Raw genomic sequence first — 17306 nt, forward strand, 5'->3', positions numbered from 1 at the left:
TGACAGGGCTGGGATGGTGCTGGCAGGGCTGGGATGGTGCTGGCAGGGCTGGGATGATCCTGACAGGGCTGGGATGGTGCTGGCAGGGCTGGGATGATCCTGACAGGGCTAGGATGGTGCTGGCAGGGCTGGGATGGTGCTGGGAGGGCTGGGATGGTGCTGGCAGGGCTGGGATGGTGCTGGCATGAGGCTGGACCGATGTTCACAGGGCCAGGCCAATGCTGGCAGTGCTGGTCTGATGTTGGCACTGGACTGGAACGATGGTGGCACAGCCCAGAGCATCCTTCCCTGGTGGCCCCTTTCCCCGGGGTGATGTGTTTTGGGATGGTTCACCCAGCTCCCCACTGGAGCATGGGGAGGGCAGGAGTGCTGTGGCATCCCCACAGGACCTTTAAAACCATCAAGTCCAACCATCCACCAGCACCACTAAAGCACGTCCTCGAGTGCCACATCCTTTGAACACTTACAGGGACTCCACCACTGCCCTGGCCAGCCTGCTCTAATGCTTTACAACCCTTTCCATGAACAAATATTCCTACTATCCAATGTAAACCTCCCCTGCCAGGTGCTGGTGCAGCACAGGGACACGCCTGCGCCAGGCTGGGACAGGTATTTCCCACCTCAAAAATGAAGCTCCTGATTAGAAGCGATGCTCACTTGGGAGCGTGAGATAAGACCCCAAAGCGAGCATCTAAGTATGACTGATTAGCAACTAAACCCTCACTAATTGCCTTAAAAAGTCTGAGCTCAACAGCCGGGGAAGGGAAGAGGAAAAAAAAAGATTAAAATTTTCCTCGGGCTAAATATTTTCCCGGCGTGCTCAGACTCGATCTGGATGTTTCCAGTCATTATCTCCCTAATTAACACACACCAAAAAACCAAAACCAAATTTCCCCCACCTCATGGCTCAGGGAGGTTCAGTGGGATTAACCAAACCTCAGGATCAGCGAGTGCCCAGCGAGTGGCAGCTCAGGGTGGGAGCTGGGATAGGGAGAGATGAAGTTATTGTTGGTGAATGAAGTATAATAAGCCTTTAATTTTCTCCAGCTTTTGCTGGGAATGCCCTGGGACAGGTGAGGTCCTCCTGCCAGCCCCCACACTGCTGGGAAATCATGGAGGGGTGGGATTTTCTTTTAATTGCCATCACTTTATTTTCTGTAATTAACACAAAACATGCATTTTCACAGCCCCCAAAGGAACCCAAATAACCCCTTTTAAGCAAACTGATGCTCCAGAGCCCGTGACCGGGATGGGACCCAGCAGAGCTCGGGATGAAAACACCCATTTACCAGGACTGACTGTTCCAGAGCACCCTAAACTGGGCTGTGCTCCCTGTCCCAAGGGGTATCCCAATGTATAACCCCCCAAAACGCTGCTTTGGGGTCTCGGGCTTTTGGGGTTTGGGGTCACCTGGAGTGTTCACAGCCAGGTGCCCCCTCCTGCCCTTGGTGTGTCACTGGGCACAGCTGGAGGGGGAAAAACTGTGGATCAAAGGGTAAAATGAAACAAAATCACACAAATATCAAAGAAGGAGCCACCCCTGGGAGGCCAGGAAACGGGAGTGAGAATTCCAGGTGAAAGCAGGAGCAGGAGCAGCCGGGCACTGGCTCCAAGGAATAGCAGTAATTAGAGCTTCCGAGTGCCTCCAGGCCATTTGCTTTTCCCTTGCATAACATAATTTCTGTGGGGCTTGTCCTCTTTATGAGGAGCATTAATCTAACTGCTGGCGGGCTCTGGCTGCTGTGCCAGCGGCTGGAGCCATCCCGAGGAGGGTCAGGGGCAGGTCCCCTGCGTGGCATGTGGATAAAAAAAAATGGCAAACCCCAAAAGGGAAGGTCAGCTGGAGGCTACGGGGGAGGAAATTAATGATTTTCCAAACAACCAGGGAAGTTTGTGTCGGCCTGGAAACGTAATTCAATTTGTGTGTCGGAGCTGAGCCGCTCCCAGCCAAGCAAAATCCTCTCGTTAAAGGCAGAATTGTCATTAGTGTGATAATTGAATGAGGAGGGAGATGGCAGAGGGAATGCCTGGGCCATGGAGGGAGGGAAGAGAGGGTTTCCCTGGGCACCCACAGTGGTCTGGGGAGGGTGAAGGACCCTGTGAGTGCACGGGGTGGCTGGGGGTGCTCAGGGAGCTGGGATGGATCTGTCCTGCAGGATTGCATCCTGAATCCTCAGCACCAGGTGCTGCCTGCAACTGTCCACTCTCAGGTCTTTAATATCCCTGCCAAAACGGGACAGGATGGAATATTCCCTGCTGGATCATCTTCATCCTCACCACCAGGAGCTGCCTGGGGCCCTCCGGCCTCAGGTCTTTATTATCGCTGCTAAAATCCCACCTCCAGCCGGATTTCCAGGGAAATGTCCCATCTCTACTGAAACCATCCTGAGGGGTTTTGGCTCCGGATAATTTTCCTTCTCGTTGCTGCACGGGTGGACGCACAGGATCCCTCACCAGCGTCCTCCTTCCCTCCCTGCGGCGCCTGGAGCAGGGTTGGGAAAGGCACTGGCACCCTCCCGTGCCTGCATCCATGAACTGCAAGGCAGCGTGGAATCCCGGCGGGATCCCCCGCGGCACAGGCTGCTGGACAGAGCAGGAGTGGGAGGAACCTCTGCTGCCTCATCAGGGCAGCACCTCGCAGGAAACCACCCCAAAAATCCCTTCCTTCCACACACCTCTGTGCTCCAGCACTCACCTGGAGGTTACCAGTCCAGAGCAATCCTGGAATGGTTTGGGTTGGAAGGGACCTTAAAGCTCATCCAGTCCCACCCCCTGCCACGGGCAGGGACACCTTCCACTAGCCCAGGTTGCTCCAAGCCCCGTCCAACCTGGCCTTGGACACTTCCAGGGATCCAGGGGCAGCCACAGCTTCTCTGGGCAACCTGTGCCAGGGCCTCACCACCCTCCCAGGGAAGTGTTTCTCCCCAATATCCTAAAGATCCAAGAATCAATCGGTCAAAAAGCAGCTTGAACCCTCAGACTGGAGCCTGGTGAGCAATCAGAGATCACCCCGAGGTGAGGGCAGGGCAGGGGGATGTGGAGCTGGCTCCCGTGTTCCCGAGCAGACTTCACCCCCTCTCAGGAGGGAACTGCAGTCTGGCAAAGCCCAGCTCAAGAATCCAGGCTCCAGGAACCTGGTTTCCAGCTCTAATGGGGTGAAGAGCCCCTTGCAAGGCAGAGAGGGATCTCCCAGGCAGATTTGTGGCGGAAAATTCTGGTGAGATGCTGCTAAAGCTCAGTTCCCTCTGCCCATATGATCCTGCCAGCCCAGGAGGAGCAAAGAACACAGTGTGAAACGAGCTAAAACCAGCTTCATTTGGGCAAAAGTGCTAAGAGGAGTGAAAAGGAAACATTCCCCAGTAAAGCTTTGACCCTGGGAAGGCCCAGAGACCTCCAATGCATCAGCATCCCCCTTTCCCATGGCAAACCCTGGGGTAACGGGAACAAATTCAGGGTAAAGCCACCACACCCCACACCCCCTCAGCCTCCCCATCCCTGCAACCCCCGAGCAGATGCACCAGGATGCCACTCCCAGGGTGTTTAACACTCCAACACAGTGAATCAGTGCTTTATTTTCAGCATGGAAAGAGGTACGAGACCAGCAGTGAGCTCCAGGTAATTTAACTGGTGTGTCAAACTCTTACTGGTGCCCTCAGAGCCGTGGGATTGAGGCAAAACACACGGAGAGAAACCTCCCCAGGCGTGTCCCTGAGTGCAGCTGCACCGGCTCAGAGCTTCTCCCATCTTCAAAAATCCTTGTGCATTGATTCCAGAGGAGGATTTGGTTTCTGGGACAGGGAGGGAAGGCCACGAATGAGGTGCTGAGTTAAGGAGAGCTCAGTGTGACAGCCCTTGGGAGCACTGAGGCAGCGCAGACGTGGTTCCTGAAGCCTGAGCTGTGCCAAGAGAGCCCAACCCCAGCCTCCCTCCCACCAGGGCACAGCCAGGAGGAACCTGAGTGCCACTGGAGTTTATTGCACAGTGATAAATCTGGTGTAAGGCCAAGGCAGAACCGAGGACACGGATCTAGAGCCGTCTCTACTGTGTGCAAGGTGGGCAGAGGGGGAAAACACCTGGATGCTGCCCAGTGGGATCACAAAACATCGCTGCCCCAGCACCCTGGGAGGGTTTATATAGGGCAATTCATACCATGATCCCGGCCCAGAATAGCACCAGGGATTAACCCAGCCTCTGACCCCGGCTAATCCAGCGTGACTCCCTGGCAGTGCCAGCACAGCAACTCTGGATTGCATCAGTGCCTGGCTCTGCTCTGCACAGTGTCCTGGCTCGGCTGGAGTCAGCAGCAAACCCTCCCCAGAGCTCAAGCAGAGGCAGGAGTGCAGGCACAGCCACTCCTTGGATGGGCAAAACCCAAAGGACTCTGCTCCTGGCAGAGGGGAGGATGCTGGGGAGCACAGACAGGTCTGGAGGGGGGGAGGGAGGGGAAAATGAAGAGCTGTGGGGTTTGCATCATCCCAATTCCTGTGAAACACCCTCAGGTCATACAACCCTTCACCCAGCAGCACAGAGCTTCTGCAACCCCATTTTCCCCTCACCTCCCCCAGGGGCCTCCCGGGATCCCAAGTGGGAACAGCCCCAAGGGGGAACTGGACAGGGAAACCAGGAGGGGACCAGACCAGAGAAACCAGGAGGGAACCAGACCAGGGAAACCAGGAGGGAACCAGACCAGGGAAACCAGGAGGGAACCAGACCAGGGAAACCAGGAGGGAACCAGACCAGGAAAACCAGGAGGGAACCAGACCAGGAAAACCAGGAGGGAACCAGACCAGGGAGACCAGGGGGAAACCGTGACAGGGAAATGAGGGGTGAACCGTGACAACCAGCGGGGAACTGAGTCAGGGAAACCAGGAGCTTCCTTAGGGTTCCTCTTGCCACAGTGCCCCTTGCTGGGATGGTGTGAAGGCAGGATCAGCCCAGGACAGAGTGCCAGGGGGAGCAGCTCGCTTACTTCTCCTTCAGGTCGTTGTCAGCTTTACCTAAGAGAGGGGGAGGAACAATCAGGGCTCGTGTTTCTGCCTCCAGAACCACCAGCCCTTTTTACAGGGGTGTTTTGCTGCACAGCATCTCACAACCATCCCAGTCCAACAAGCAGCACAGCAGCTCGTGCCCAGGGTGCTGCTCAAAATTTGGCCTCCTGAGGCCTTTTTCTGCCTTGGAGGAAGCAAAAAGCACAATCACCAAGGGGAAGAAGGCCTGCCCTGCCCTTCCCACAGCCCTGCTCCCCACCCACAGGGCTGCAATATTCACAACTCCCACCCAACTTCCTTCCAGTACCTAAAAGGTCTACAAGAGGCTGCAGAGGGACTTCCCACAAGGGCACGGAGCGGCAGGACATGAGGAAATGGGTTCAAACTGACAGAGGGGAAATTTAGACTGGATATTACGAAGAAATCCTTCCCTGTGAGGGTGGGGAGGCCCTGGCACAGGTTGCCCAGAGAAGCTGTGGCTGCCCCTGGATCCCTGGAAGTGTCCAAGGCCAGGTTGGACAGGGCTTGGAGCAACCTGGGCTAGTGGAAGGTGTCCCTGCCCATGGCAGGGGGTTGGAATGAGATGAACTTTCAGCTCCTTTGCAATCCTCACCATTCCAGGATTCTATAACTTCCCTAAGAAGCAACAGCAAACCCCTCCAGCCCCACCACAGGAGCTCCCTGCCCTCACTTTGCTCCCCCAGTAGAAACCCCCCAACATTTAGCTGCCCCTCGGACCCACAGAGACCCGTGGTCACATCCAGGAGCTCCAGTCACACCCAGCTCCTCCAGGGGGAGGCCGGGGAGCCTCCAGCTGAGCAGCCTGACATTGATTCAGGGCTCCCAAGCAGCTCCTTGGCTTATCAGCACAGCCAGAGCCGCCCTGCCCAAAGCAGCGCAGTGCACACCCTGCCCGGGCTATCAGCAGCTCCCCAAAAATCACTGCACGGGCTGGAGCAGCTGCCAAGCCACCGCTGGTACCTTTCGGGACGAACTTCAGCGAGCTGCTGAATATTCAGAAGCGGGACTGGCCCCGCTTGGGCCCATCGTTGAGGAATTCGTGGCCCAGCCCGTTGCCGCACTTGCCACAAGTGACCTGGAAGAGCAAGGAGAGGGTTGGCAGCAGCCGGGCTCTCTCAGCCCGGGCTCAGGGGAGAGAACGAGCCCGCGGGTGTTTTGTCGCCGCATCCCGGGGGTTTGGGGACGGGCACCTTGAGAGCCCCCGGGCGCTCCTCCCGCTTGGCCACGCTGTCCCCGCGCAGGGTCTCGGTGAAGGCCGGCCAGGGCGAGGAGTGCTCGTACTTGGCCCGGCTGGAGAACAGCTCATGGCCACACTTGGCACACACGTAGATGCCTGGGGAGGGGGGGGTAAGGACAGGAGAGTGGTCAGAGCGGGGGACAGCGGGGGTGACACGTGAGCGCGGTGACACGGGACACCCGCGTGGGACTTTGCCCGCGTGGGTCGGTGCCAGCGGCTGCTGCGGCCGGAACCCCAGAGACCCCCCCAGGACAAGGCAGGGGGCAGAACCGCTTTCCCCATGGAGGTCCCTGCAGGACAGGATCCCCCCAGAAAGCCCCTACAGGGATCGACCCCACTGCCAGCCCCTATAGGGACCCCCCCTCCCCATGGGAGGGATCCCCCAGCAATGACCCCAGAGCCGGGACCCCCAGCGCGGTCCGCACGACTGGAGGATGCTCCGCTAAAGGACGCCCCCATCCCCAACCCCCCCTCCCAAAAACCTTCACCCCGGGGGGCTCCGCCTCCCCCAGCGACACCCCCCGCCCTCCCCGCGAGGAGGGATCCCCCCGACCCCATCCCCGGGGGGCCGCTCACCCGGCTGGAAGTGGTCCTTGAACACCTCTCCCCCCAGGAAGGAGCAGAAGGACATGGCTGCGCCCGCTCCCCCGGCCCGTTCCGCCCGCCCGGCCGCGCCCCTTCCGCCGGGCCCCGCCCCGGGCCCGCCCCGACCCCGCGGGAGGCGCTGGGGCCGCCGGTACCGGGGGGTCCTGCCGCCGGGGGGGGCTCCTCTCGCATCCCCCCACCTCGGGGACCCCCGGCCCGGGCCCCGCAGCCCCCGCTGGTGCGGGGGGGACGCGCAGGGGGAGCCCCGGGGGCGCGGGCGGGGGGCGCGGGGCGGGGCGGGGGGCGCGGGGCGGAGCGCGGAGCCGGCACACGGTGCTGCGGATGCTCCGGCCCCGCCGGCGGGAGCGGGGCGGGCGCCAGCCTGGCACCGGGCATCCGCACCGGGCACCGAGCATCCGCACCGGGTACCAGGCATCCGCACCGGGCACCCGCACCCCGCTTTGGGCACCCGCACCCGGCAGCGGCACCGGCTCTTCACTCCCGGTACCGGCACCCGCACCGGCTCCAGCTCCGGCCCTGCTATCCCGGCACCGACATCAGTCCTTGGATCCCGGCACCAGGACCGGCCGGCCTCCATCAGCGCCGGCACCGTCACTGTCGCTGGCACCGGCACCGGCTCTTCTTCCCCGGCACAAGGTCCGGTCCCCCCCCGGCAGCGGGATTGACTCCCCCCCCCCCCGTTATCCTCCCCTGGCACTGGGACCGGTCCGACTCCCCGGCATTGCTCGTCCTTCTCCATCACCGGGACCGACCGACCCTCCCCCGGCGCCCCCCGGGCTCCCCCTCCTGCCGCAGGTACCGGCGCTGCGGGGCCGGGGCGGGCGGCGGGGCCGGGGCAGACCCAGTTTCCCCAGCAGGATGATGGGTTGGCGGTGGTCGGGTCTGGGGGTCCCCCCAGGCACCCCCGAGGCTCCGGGGGTGGGTGCTGGCACAGGCTCAGCGGGGACCCCCAGTCCCGCCACGCCGGGAGCGCAGAGCCGGGGTGACCCGTGGGGACCCTCCCGCAGGGGGATGCGGGGACTGACCGAGGCCCCTGCGGGCGCGGGGGGTCCCGGAGAGGCGGAGGCAGCAGCCCGGCGTGTGGCAAGGTGAGGGCTTTGAAGGTGAACCTTGGCAGGTTCTGGAGAGGATGAGCTGCTGCAGCTCCTTTCTCCTTCCAAAAACCGGCACTACAAGTCCCTTCTTCCCTAGTTTATCCAAGGACCCTCGGATGAGTCCCCGGGCTTGGGCTCTCATGGAAATGGCACCTTCTTGGCGCAAGAGGAAAAATTTTGGCGCCCTTCGGGCACGAGCCGAGGTCTGTCCCTGCTGCCCTGCGGCCGCAGCGATGCGCTCGGACGGATCCCCGTTCCCTGATGCCCACGGACGTGTCCCTGGGCCGGGAGCTCCCCCGGGAGCTGCGGGACCCCCGCGAGGGGCCGGCGCCGGCGGGGCTCCTGCCCGCTGGGTGCTGCCGCTTTGAATTAGGTCAGGCTTCATCTCGGACCGGCTGAGCTCCCGCTCCAGCCCCGGGGATTGATGACTCGTGGCAGGAGCCCGGGCAGGGGGAGGAAGGGGCTCCGCCGCTGCCCCGTGGGGCACAGGGAGCCGGGAATGCGCCGTGCAGTGGCACGGAGAGAGGGTGATGCGATGTGCTGAAAGCACCTCCCATAAGATCCACCGAGATCAGAGGAGTAGGATGTCAGGAAAAGCTCCAAATAGACTCCAGGGCCCTGCACACCTTCGGGGCGTGGATTTCCAGCTGGTGGAAGGAGCCGCAGCAGCCACCTGGCCCTGGGTCTGAGGAGCATCGTCCATCCAATGTCTGCTGCTCACCCAAATTCCTGTGGAGAAGCTCTGCCGGTACAATGTGATGGATGTGGGAACTGGCTGGATCCTTCCCCAGGGCTGGGAGTTCCCATGAGGGACGTGAAGGTCTCGGGAACTATGAGCAGAGGATGGGAATGGCTGAGACATGGGAGTGAAGCAAAGTCCGTGGAGAGGCAGGGCCAGGCTCAAGCTCTGGGACACACAGTGGTGGAGAGGCTTTGGGAGTGGGTCCTGGGGCTGGCTTGGTCCCAGAATCCCACTGGAGCCATTCCAGCGGTGCCAAAGCCCGCCTGGCTCCTCACTCCCCCAGCAGCATGAAATCCACTCCAGTATCCACCAGTAAAACCCCTGAGAAAGAGCAACGTAATGTGGAAGTGGGAGGCGAGGACAGAGCTGGGATCCTGCACTGCCTGAGCCATTGCCTGAAGTGACATCCCGAGGCTGCAGTGAGAGCCCGGCACTCCTTGATCTCGGGATAACACGGAGCACTCCGGGGGCAGTGTCACAGCTGGGTTCTGTGCTCGTGCTTTGTGGAGATAATTGGAGAGGGATTTCCAGCTCCTTCGTCTGGGCGAGGAAAGCCCAGCAGAGCAGTGCTACCACCACCTAATTAACCTGAGGGCTGAGGGAAGTTAATGTTTCAATTAACTCTCCCTGATTTGACAAAATGCAAATGCCAGCCAGGCAGTGCCCGCTTGGGAGCGAGTTACAGGGAGCATCCCCCCGTGCCATGCTGGGCAAGCTCCTGCTCCTTGGGCACGGGAAGGGAGTATTCCAGGGGCAGACAGTCCGAGACACCAGCCCAAGCTGGGCTGCAGCTTTTCTCTGTCAAATCCAAGCCCTGAATGTGAACCAGATCTGGGAGCAAGGAGCAGAAATTTGGAGCTGGAATCCAGTGGAGACACTTGCTGATGGTTGTGGCTTTGGTGTTTCCAACTGCAGCGAGGGGGGACACAGTCACTGGGGGTCTTGTGTCCCTGCCCTGCAGAGAAACCCTGGACTGAGTGTCCCAAGAACTGCTTCTCAATGCAACATCCAACACAGCACTGATTCCTTCCAGGTACCACCAGGGCTGGGGGGACACCCCCTGAGAGCTGTTTGCTGGAGCCTCCAAAGCCACCATCATCCCCCTCACCCCACCACCCAGCTGAGCCCACCCAGCTGCACCCAGCACTTGACAAAAGCACTTGCCAGGACCCTCCTATCCAATTTATCCTGTAAAGAGCAAAAAGATTCCCCCTATCCTCCTGTGCTGGCACAGGCCGGGGATGAGCTCCGGGCTGGGAGGTGGGTTTGTGCTGGGGCACCTCTGCACTCAGCATTTGCCCTGTGAAGCCTCAGCCAGCAGCAAACCCTCCCCCAGGGCTGCACAGCGTGGACCCTCCATCTCGGGGTGCTGGTGGTCCATCCATGGCACCCAGTGGGGTCCATCCCCAGCACCCCCCTCCCCAGAGGTGGCTGTTGCAGCAGCGTGGCCCCTGCGGTACTCGCCGTCCCTGCCAGAGGAGAATTCCCATACAAACCCAGGCTATTATTATCTCTGTCTTCCACCGTGCTAATGGTCTCTCAGGAAACAGACTTCTTCTTTTTATTTTTTTCTCTCTCTTTTTTTTTTTTTTTTTAGCTTTTAAAACCCACGAGTAGGGGAGCAGTGGGAGCAGAAAGACGGGAACGGCAGAGGGGAGCTCCAAGCCCAGAGCAGGGGAGATGGTGTCCCCCTGACCCAGCAGGGACAGGGAGCAGTGGCCAGGCAGGACCCGCCAAGGACCAGCCCCGGGGCGTTCTGGTAGGAACAGCCAAGGGTGATGGGCAGAACTGGGGATACTGGGGGTGGCTGTGGCACTGGGGCCACTGGGAAACCTGCATGATAAGGGACAAGGGGTGTCCTGGCTTCTGTGCTTGGGTGGGAGGTGAACAATGCCCTGTAGGATTAGAGAAGGGATCCCTTGAAATCATAGAATCATGAAATGGTTTGGGTTGGAAGTGACCTTAAAGGCCATCCAGTTCAAACCCTCCCATGGGCAGAGACTTTCCACTAGACTAACTCCCCTCTCAGGCCCAGCTCCATCACTCATTTTCCTCTGCTCTCTCCTTGTTTGGCTGCTTCGGTGCTTTGCCGGGTGCCCTGGACTGCTCTGTCTGCTGGGGGTGCTGGTGGTGCCAGTGCTGCCACAGCCCTGCCCACAGGTTGGATGGCACCAGCCCCCCAGCTGGGGTCTCTGCCGGGTGCTGGGACCATGGGGGCAATCACCCATGGATGATCTGGGGTTAACAAGTGGCTCCTGTAAATCAGAAGCAAAGCGAGAGCCGAGGAACATGAGATTATATAAAGGGGGCTGGAGGCAGCTGCGGCACAGCCTGTAATTAATTCCTGGCACTGAGGAGCTTTGAAGATCCAGGGCGGCGCGGTGCCGGGTGTGAGGCAGCCCCAGGGTTCCTGGGATGGCATCCCTGCTCCTGCAGCAGGGATGCCACCAGGGGAAGAGGCTGAGCACCCCTCGGACCTGCTGGGAGCTGGCTCTGCAGAGCCCAACCTGCAGGTCCATCCTCCTTCCCAGAATCACGGAGGGGCACAGCTTGGGAGTGGGGCAGCCCTTGGCTTTTGCAGGAGCGCAGCAGTGAGGGATCATGGAGGCTGCTGGGGACAGGACAGGACTGTGCCATGGCCAAGGACACCCTCAAGGCTACAGAAACTTTGTTAGGGAAACTTTTGTGCCCCTCCAGTAAAACCAGGGATTCCCGACCTGCAGAGCATCCCCACACTGCACTGGGGCCAGAGCTCAGACTGGCTCCATTTCGGGTTTGTGCAGTGCATGAAGAGGGAGCCAAACCACTGTTGGTTATGCCAGAAACCTTCAGAGGAGTCAGAGAGTCCTGCCTGCTGGCCTGGCATCTCTCCTCCCAGCCCCAGCTCTTGCACTGGGACCAACAGAGTGTCCTGGTGCAGGAAAATCCCCCTCGCTGGGCTGCAGACCTGGCTGGTGGTTTCGGGTTCTCAGAAGTCTCCTTGCTAATTGCCTGCCTGAGGTTTATCCTCCTTAGACAAGGGGTTCCCCACACCCCATCACTGAGCTCATCTTACCACGGCGCCTCCTCCATCCCATCCCTGCTGGGCAGCCCAGGGAGAGCCCCAAGCTGTGTGCAAGCCCCAAGTGCATCCCGAGATAGGCTGGAAGGCGCCCAGCCCGTAGCAGCGGGTTCCCCGGCGTCAGCCCGCTCCTGCTCGGGGCTCGTGGCGATGCTGGTGGGGAAGGCAGGGCTGGGGCAGGCCCGTGCTGTGCCCTGAGCTCTCCCGGGGCTGAGCCGACCCCTCTGTTCCCCCGGCAGCGCCGTCGGCGATGCGAGCGATGGCAGACCAGGCTGCGGCGGCGGCCGACGCCTCTCCAGCCCTGGCACCGTCCCCGGGCTCACCTCGGCGCGGGGACACCGATGGACTCACACCCCATCCTGCCGGCACCAGGGAGGACACCGGCGGGCTCCTCCCCAACACGGACGGGGACACGAAGCGTCCCCTCTCGCCCCAGCCCGGGGGGATGCTCCTGGCCGACCTCCCGCGGGCCCCCCAGCCCCGGCTGAGCCCCGCCAAGTCCCGCACGGCTCCGTCCTCGCCCAGCATCTCCCCGTCGGAGAGCCGGGCCGCCCTGCTCCGGCTGCGCGAGGCCAGGCTGGAGGACACGCGGAGGCGGCTGTCGGAGGCCGTGCAGGAGCCCCTGAGCCGGCTCAGCCGCCTGATGGCCGAGGAGAGCAGCCCCCCGTCCCGGGCGAAGGAGCCGGGGGGCAGCCCCGGGACGCCGGGGGGCCGCGGGGCCGGGGGACGCCGGGTGCGGGACTGGACCCCCTGGGAGCCCACCCTGAACTGCCGCTACGAGATCTGCTCCTACGGGGACGTGATCCAGGTGGTGGAGGTGGCACAGCGGGATGCGGAGCCCCCGCTCCCGCCCCCCGAGGAGCCGCCGGCGGCGCGTTCCGGGGGCGCGGTGCCGGGCAGAGCCCTCGCCTCCATCGCCCTCCTCGCCTACGGCTACTTGGTCCTGCCCCTGCCGCCCTACGCCGCCGGCCTCTGCGTGGGGCTGCTCTGCGGGCTGGTGCTGGGCTTCCTCGCCATCCTCCTCCTCATGCCGAAGGCTCCGCCGGCCACACGGGGACCCTGGGGCCGCCTGCGCCCCAGGCTGCTCCCGGGGGAGCCCCGGGAAACTCCCCACCTCCAGGTAGGAGGGGGGTGACCTGCGGTGGGGGGCTGGAGGGGATCCCAGGGTTGGAGGTGCCCGTGGTGGGTACAGGCTGCTGCCCCCACGGCACAGCGGGAAGCTCCGGCTCCCTCTCCCTCTCCCTCCCCCAGGGCTGGATGAACCAGCTGCATGTCTACGACCCCGAGCTTTTCCACCCCTCGCTCACGCACTCGGTGCTCGCCGTGCTGGACGGGGCCACCCTCAAGCTGTCCTACCCCAAGAGCAACATCCCGCGCAGAGCCACCTTCGAGGAGGAAATCCTCGACACCGCCTTCGTCAGCCACCGCAGCTGTGACCTGACCGACGCCAAGGTGAGGCTGGCGGTGCCCAGGACTCTCCCACGGGAGACTCTCCCACTCACCCACCCCTGGCCCGGCCTCACCCCCGCTCCCGGTGCTGCAGGTCTTCCTGTGCCCCCCCAGCCTGGCCCGAAAGCGGACGTGGAACAAGAAATACCCCATCTGTGTCCTCCTCGCCGAGGAGGGCAGGGGCAGCGAGGAGCACGACACGGAGCTGCAGGGGGATGAGGGGACAAAGAAGGTGCCACTGTCCGGGCAGGACATCCCAGGGGACGGCAGGGAGAGGTGCCTGTACCTGTTTGGGAGGACGGGACGAGAGAAGGAGGAGTGGTACCAGCACCTCGTGCAAGCCTCCCGCGGGACACCCGGCAGCCACGGTGACACCAGGGCAGGTGAGACGCAGCCATCGTGGCCTCTGCTCTGCGCCAGGACCCACCCGGGTGGGACATGCACATGTGCCCTCGTGGGCAGCAATGGGCATGGGGGGATTTAAAAGCCATGTGGGTGTGGCACTTGGGGACATGGTCTAGTGGTGGTCTTGGCAGTGCTGGGGGAATGGCTGGACTTGATGACATGAGAGGGCTTTTCCAACCTGAGTGACCCTTGGATTCCATGTCCCCAGGCGCGGGACCGGCTCCACAGAGCAGCGGCAGCAGCAGCGGAGGGAGCACCGAGGACCTTTCCTCTGCTGTCCCACCCAAGGATCTGTTGGGAAGTGTGGAAGAGATTTACCTGGATTACAACACCTACATGGCCCGATTCGTGCCAGCACAGGGAGCACCCAGCCCGGATCGGAGCCCCTCTCACGGAGCTCTGGGCAGCCCCACGCCCACCAAGGTGAGTGGGACAAACCCGGCACCGGGAGCGGGACTGGTGGATCCTGCGTGGAGCCACTGCAAGGCTGTGCTTCATCCCCTCCCTGCCAAGCCCTGGGGGCAGGGGAACACCCGGGCAGCAGGTCCCACTGCTCAGGGGGCCACCTCCCTCCAGGGGCCCGTGGCTCCTGTCCCCCCACAGCCCGGCGAGGACACGGGCGGGCACGGCGAGGCTGGCACGGCCTGGATGAACGCGCTGGTGGGGCGCATCTTCTGGGACTTCCTCCGGGAGCAGTACTGGGCAGAGCAAGTGTCCAACAAGATCCAGAAGAAGTTGAGCAAGATCAAGGTGAGAGGCAGGAGCATCCCAGCAGCCGGGGGAGCCCCGTCCCCAAGGCCCCACGGCAGGTGCCAGGCTGCAGTGACCGTCCCCGCGGGGTTTCCCTCCATCAGCTCCCGTATTTCATGAACGAGCTGACGCTGACAGAGCTGGACATGGGCACATCCATCCCCTTGGTCCTCAGTGCCTCCAACCCCACCGTAAATGAGCGAGGTAAGAGCCCCACAGGGACCCCAGGGCTGGCTCCGCTGCAGCTTCACTGAGATGCCAGCCTGGTACCTGAAGCACAGAAGTTTCGGCGGGTGCACAAGCAGCTCTGCCCCCATGGTGCTGACCTGGTCTCGCCCTGTCCCTCTCCCTGGCAGGGCTCTGGGTGGACATGGAGGTCACCTACAGCGGCTCGTTGCAGATGACGCTGGAGACGAAGATGAACCTCAGCAAGCTGGGGAAGGAGAGCACTGCAGAGGAGAGCGGCCCGGCAGAGGCAGGCACAGAGGGGTAAGGAGGCTGTGCATGGCTGGCTTCATCCTCCTCCTCCTCCTCCTGCCTGAGCGAGCCGAGGGGCTGCTGGCCCAGGGCACCCCTGTGATGCTCCTCGGGGCTCGCAGGGCCAGGCCCCGGCTGATCCTGCTGGCAGACAGCGACGCCGAGTCCTCCAGCGCCGGCTCCTCCGAGGAGGAAGATGTGGCTGCTGCAGAGCCCGTGGGAGCCCCGGGGGAGCGGGTCCCCCCACCAGGCACCGAGGGGTAAGGGGGTGTTGGGGGTCTGTGCCACGGGGGGCACGGGGATGATGTCCCCGGGAGGGCACACAGCACATGGTGGCGGCCCTTCAGAGGGGACCCTGTCCCTGGCAGAGGGATGGGGGACTCCGAAACCCAGCAGGGCCCTGGGTCTCACCCTGTGCTGAGCTGGGGCTCCCCTCGCTTCAGCCACGTCAGCGGCAACAGCACGAGCAGGAAGATCCTGCGCTTCGTGGATAAGATCGCCAAGTCCAAGTACTTCCAGAAGGCCAGGGAAAACGAGTTCATCAAGAAGAAGATCGAGGAGGTTTCCAACACGCCGCTGCTGCTGACGGTGGAGGTGCAGGAGCTGGCAGGAACCTTGGCTGTGAACATCCCCCCGCCACCGACGGACCGTGTCTGGTACCAGCTCTCCTTCCCCCCACGTGCACATCCTCCTTCCAGCTCCCCTCGCTCCCTGTGGCTCCAAGGAGCCAGCTCCAGGGCTTTGGGATCACCTGGGGCAACAGCAGCCCGGGGCTGTTCTCCCAAGGGGACTCAGTGACCTCAGGCTCATTTCTCTGAGTCTGCACCCAGGCCAAGGCAGGATCCGGGGACAGTGAGCTGCCACCTCCTCCCTAAAACCCAGCAGTGGGACCGCCTGGGCTGTGCCACATCTTTGGGGCATGGTGCTTTCTGCCTCTCTCCTTTCCCCCCGCAGGTACAGCTTCCGAGTGCCGCCCCAGCTGGAGCTGAAGGTGCGTCCCAAGCTGGGCGAGCGGGAGGTGACGTTCCTGCACGTCACCGAGTGGATCGAGAAGAAGCTGCAGCACGAGTTTCAGGTGCCTGGGCTGCTGAAGGGCTTGGCAAACCCTGCCACCGGGGATAATCAACCTGTTTGGGCCAGTTGTCTCTACAAAAAGCCAACACTGTCCAGCTTTGGACAGTCAAGAGAGAGAAACTGAATAAGCAGCTCCAGGGCTGGTGCTCTGAGCACGACAGTGCTTGAGGAAAAGTGATTTCCTCCCTTTTGCAGCCCTGCCCCAAGCAGGGGGCACTCGGGCTGTCAGCCAGTCCCAGGCAGACCCCCCCCAGAAAGGCTGAATTCACCCATCTGCTCTGTTTTGGGGATGCTTTGGAGATTTGCCATCACAAGGGTTTGTTTTCAGCCTCTCACCTTTGAGACCTTTGGTCAAAGAGCAGAAACATCCCCACAGATATTTAGGGCCCCCCAGAGAGCTGCCCATTTGGATGATTTCAAAGTGCTGGTCCCTGCCCTTTGCTGTGAACACCCATGAAGCCATAGGGGTGGGCAGGGCCAAGAAAAACTGTTCCTGCTTGTCCTCACCCCAATATCCAGAGCTGGGAACCCCCTGGGGCTGCTGCTGAGGGGGTGGGAGCCCAGGAGCTGTTCATAGCCCTGAGCTCTGACCTGACCTGCTAAGCCACCTCCAGGCAGTGTCCCCAGGCAGGGGAGTGCTGTTCAAACCCACTGACTTGTTCCTCTGGGTCCCTCTTTCAGAAGATTTTGGTGATGCCAAACATGGATGATCTCATCATTCCCATCATGCGCTCCGGCCTGGATCCTTGGCCGCCCGCCACGGGACTGCCCCGGGACCTGCCAGCCAAGGGGGACAAGAGGCTCTGAAGCACATTCCCAGGGGCAGGGACACTGCATGGAGCTCAGGGACCTCGCTGGGACACGGGGACAGCCAGGGCCTGGATTCATCCTCATCCTCTGCTTGTGCAGATGAGCCTCCTCCTCAAATCCTGCAAGCACACGTTCAGGGCAGAACCAGGCACAGCACAAGGAGCTTCTGCAGAGCCAGGAACTTCCTGCCCGAGGTTCCCAGGACTCCTGGTCAAGGAGGCAGCTCTGGACCAGTGGAAGGCTGGGCTTCCCACTGTCTGGTTCCCAAAGAGGGTGCAGGCCGCCCAGACGGGTTCTGCACCGAAGGAGTTGGGATCATCGCTGACTCAAACATCACAGCTCCAAACATCCCACCCTCCCCACAGGCAGCTGGACTGCAAGGAAAGCACGGGTGGGAAGTGAGTCCAAACTCAATAAATCCATCGCTGCCCAGCCCTGCCTAGCAGCCATCTTGTTGTGCACAAATCCCCACATTCCGTCTGGGATCGGGGGGGGACTTGAACAGGGAAAGTCCCACGGGTCAAACCTTCAGCTCAGCAAAACAGTGTCTGGGTGAGTGTGTGAGAGGCAGTGAGGGGAGAGACTGTCAGGG

At 61.9% G+C, this 17306-nt stretch overlaps 2 protein-coding genes and 1 long non-coding RNA gene across 4 annotated transcripts in view; 1 reads left to right on the plus strand and 2 right to left on the minus strand.

Annotated features, from left to right (window-relative positions):
- Nucleotides 1-4731, minus strand: part of LOC113968017 — a 13727-nt gene extending 8996 nt beyond the window's left edge. The window contains exon 1 of the long non-coding RNA XR_003534341.1: nt 3725-4731. This is a non-coding gene — a long non-coding RNA (uncharacterized LOC113968017). The remainder of the gene's footprint in view (nt 1-3724) is intronic.
- Nucleotides 4732-4737: 6 nt separating this feature from the next.
- On the minus strand, nt 4738-6924 carry MSRB1 (methionine sulfoxide reductase B1). The gene is made up of 4 exons (XM_027684159.1): nt 6823-6924; nt 6200-6342; nt 5970-6084; nt 4738-4997 (listed from the first exon to the last, which is right to left on the minus strand). The coding sequence occupies exons 1-4, from the start codon at nt 6875-6877 to the stop codon at nt 4966-4968; spliced, it is 345 nt and encodes a 114-aa protein (XP_027539960.1). The 5' UTR covers nt 6878-6924; the 3' UTR covers nt 4738-4965.
- Nucleotides 6925-7276: 352 nt separating this feature from the next.
- Nucleotides 7277-17148, plus strand: LOC113968011 (testis-expressed protein 2-like). 2 transcript variants are annotated; one of them, XM_027684150.1, is made up of 13 exons: nt 7277-7647; nt 10286-10447; nt 11989-12869; nt 13001-13201; nt 13293-13581; nt 13812-14026; nt 14180-14353; nt 14458-14557; nt 14710-14842; nt 14953-15090; nt 15274-15486; nt 15785-15905; nt 16586-17148. In XM_027684150.1, exons 3-13 carry the CDS (start codon nt 12000-12002, stop codon nt 16709-16711), a joined length of 2580 nt encoding a protein of 859 aa, XP_027539951.1. In that variant the 5' UTR covers nt 7277-7647; nt 10286-10447; nt 11989-11999; the 3' UTR covers nt 16712-17148. The 2 variants fall into 2 exon arrangements, with proteins under 2 accessions (XP_027539951.1, XP_027539952.1); XM_027684151.1 differs by having other exon boundaries at nt 14207-14353.
- Nucleotides 17149-17306: the final 158 nt, after the last annotated feature.

The sequence above is a fragment of the Neopelma chrysocephalum genome, unplaced genomic scaffold (genome assembly GCF_003984885.1).
Source record: "Neopelma chrysocephalum unplaced genomic scaffold, ASM398488v2 Primary Assembly neopelma1_65b, whole genome shotgun sequence".
Classification (NCBI taxonomy): domain Eukaryota; kingdom Metazoa; phylum Chordata; class Aves; order Passeriformes; family Pipridae; genus Neopelma; species Neopelma chrysocephalum.